This window comes from Pterocles gutturalis, unplaced genomic scaffold (assembly GCF_000699245.1).
Source record: "Pterocles gutturalis isolate BGI_N339 unplaced genomic scaffold, ASM69924v1 scaffold11284, whole genome shotgun sequence".
NCBI classification, from domain to species: Eukaryota; Metazoa; Chordata; class Aves; order Pterocliformes; family Pteroclidae; genus Pterocles; species Pterocles gutturalis.
The window spans coordinates 30,851-33,064 of record NW_010130815.1 but is presented as its reverse complement, the minus strand read 5'-3'; the positions used below and the strand labels follow the sequence as shown (position 1 = coordinate 33,064).

Below are 2,214 nucleotides of genomic sequence, written 5' to 3'. Positions count from 1 at the left end.
GGCCAGAAGATTGGGAATGACAGCACGTCTCCAGGCACTTGGAGGGTTCGTATGCCCTTGGGGGTGGCCTTGGGGACACTTGGCTGACCTCAACACGGGCAAAGACCCCCACCAGGAGATCCCTTGTGGCCTTTTAGGTGGATTTTTTGAGCAGACGGGTAGGTATACAGGGAGATGGGTCACTTCCCAGAGAGACGGGACTCAAAGACGGGGAGGTTTTGCAGAGCAGGAGGGTTATCTCAAGGTTTTCAGCCCCTCCAGGGACCCCAAAATTGACCATATTTCAAGCAGGGAGGGATGCTGCTGTGCTGTGATTTTGGAGGTGCCCCTAGGTCCCCAGGCACGGGACCCAAAGGTACCATCAGATGGGGCAGCCTGACCTGCACCCAGGGTGGAGGGGGGTCTGGGGTACCAGGCAACCCTGGAGCACCCCAAGCCAGGGCTGGAGGGGTGACATGGGGCCATCATGCTGAACTCCAGCACTGGGGCCGGCTTTACCCCATTGTCCATGCTCTTTTTAGACCAAGTTGGGTGAGACAGGCAATTGCCAACTTCGGAAAGCACAGAAACATCTCTGGTGGCTTCGGGCTGACCAGAGAGGAGCTGAAAGGAAAACGCACCTTTACAGCAGCTGGTGGTACCCACGGTGACTCTGTGGAGGTGTTAGCAAAGTGGACAGGGCTGCATGGGGACTTCAATGAGATTGCCCCAGGCATGGTAGAAACCAGCACTCCTGCAGTATGCATTTATGTTTCCGCAAATAGATGGCAAAATCCTCCCCTCCATGGAGGCTGGAGCCTTGCAAAGCACCTTGGACATCCAACCTCCCACCCAGCACCCTAAAACCAAGGGCTGGGGGATTGCACCTTGGAGCAGGAGGCCCCAAGGCAACTCATTCTCACCTGCCCTAAGCATGAGATGGGACCTGGGGAGGACCTGGGAGGTGAACTCAGTCCATGGGATGTGGGAGGACGGGAGGATGACGGTGCTCTGCCCTGGGCCCCACGGGAAGCTCATGCCCATCTCTGCCCTCCCCTTGGTGTCTCCACGAGGCAGGTCACCGTAATGCCTCACACCAGGCTGCTGCTCCTCCTCACCCTCCTCTGCGCCACCGAGACCGGATGGGCTCTCCGCCTCTACAACGCCGCCTCCATCTTCAGCTGCCTCAATGCAGCCCTCGCTGAAGCCCCGAAGAGCCACCTGGAGGAAAACTCTGTCTTGGACAAGCGCAGCTTCGACTCCCCATCGCCCGAGGAGGCTGAGGAGGAGGAGGAGGAGGGGGAGGATGCTGTGGATGAAGAGATGGGGAAAAGGACGTTCCCGGGGGAAGGCCATTACAAATACATCTCCCAGGCACAGGTGAAGGGGAAGACGTACCAAAACCGGGCCAAGAGTGACCGCCGCACCAAGGTGACCCTCTCCCTTGATGTCCCCACCAACATCATGAACATCCTCTTCAACATCGCCAAAGCCAAGAACTTGCGGGCGAAGGCTGCTGCCAACGCACACCTCATGGCGCAAATCGGGCGGCGGAAGTGACACCCCCCAGGGTAGGGGGGACTCGGAGCAGGGCTGGCTGCGTGGGGCCACCACCCGGCCCCAGCCAACTGGCCAGAGGGGACTGATGGCCATGTACGATATCAGTGTTGTATATTTTTGACCCATAGAGCTACCTAACTTTCATATCTCTTCTTCCTTCTTCTCTCCTTCCCGATCTCCTCCGTCCCTCCTCCTGGACATTTCCATGCGTGGGGAAGAAGCTCGTGTCCACAGCAGGGCAAGGGGACGTGTCACCTCGGGAAGATCCCTAATTAAAGCTATGATCTCTTGAGTTTCCAATGCTTTGTTCTCCCATCGCCTCCACCAGGTGCTCGGTCAGGTCTGTCTGGGCATGTAGCCTTTCCAAAACCTCCCTCCACCTTGACCTCACGGCCCTTTCCCCACCACGGTCCAGACCCCACTCCCTCCCAAGTCCCCATACACAAGTTGTCCCTACACACAATCATCACTGAGTTGGGAATTGAAAAGTACAACTGGCCAGGGGACCTCAAGAGGGATTTCCCAGTTTCTTCTCCTGGGGACTCTCTAGGGTTTAAGGTTGCCTGGCAACCATCCCTTTCCCCACTGGCACCTTCAGCAGACACAAATGGGACAGCATCACTCTCCATCCACATGGAACTCCATGAGTGTCCTCAAGCCATCAGTTGGCCCAGG

At 57.5% G+C, this 2,214-nt stretch overlaps 1 protein-coding gene across 1 annotated transcript; it reads left to right on the top strand.

Moving 5' to 3' along the window:
- Positions 1–1,065: 1,065 nt before the first annotated feature.
- Positions 1,066–1,539, top strand: UCN3 (urocortin 3). The gene has a single exon (XM_010080362.1). It carries the CDS (start codon positions 1,066–1,068, stop codon positions 1,537–1,539), a length of 474 nt encoding a protein of 157 aa, XP_010078664.1.
- The last annotated feature ends 675 nt before the right edge of the window (positions 1,540–2,214 follow it).

What these genes read in the sequence shown, in the direction of transcription:
- UCN3 (XM_010080362.1), top strand. Translation starts at nt 1,066, where the DNA reads ATGCCTCACACCAGGCTGCTGCTCCTCCTCACCCTCCTCTGCGCCACC.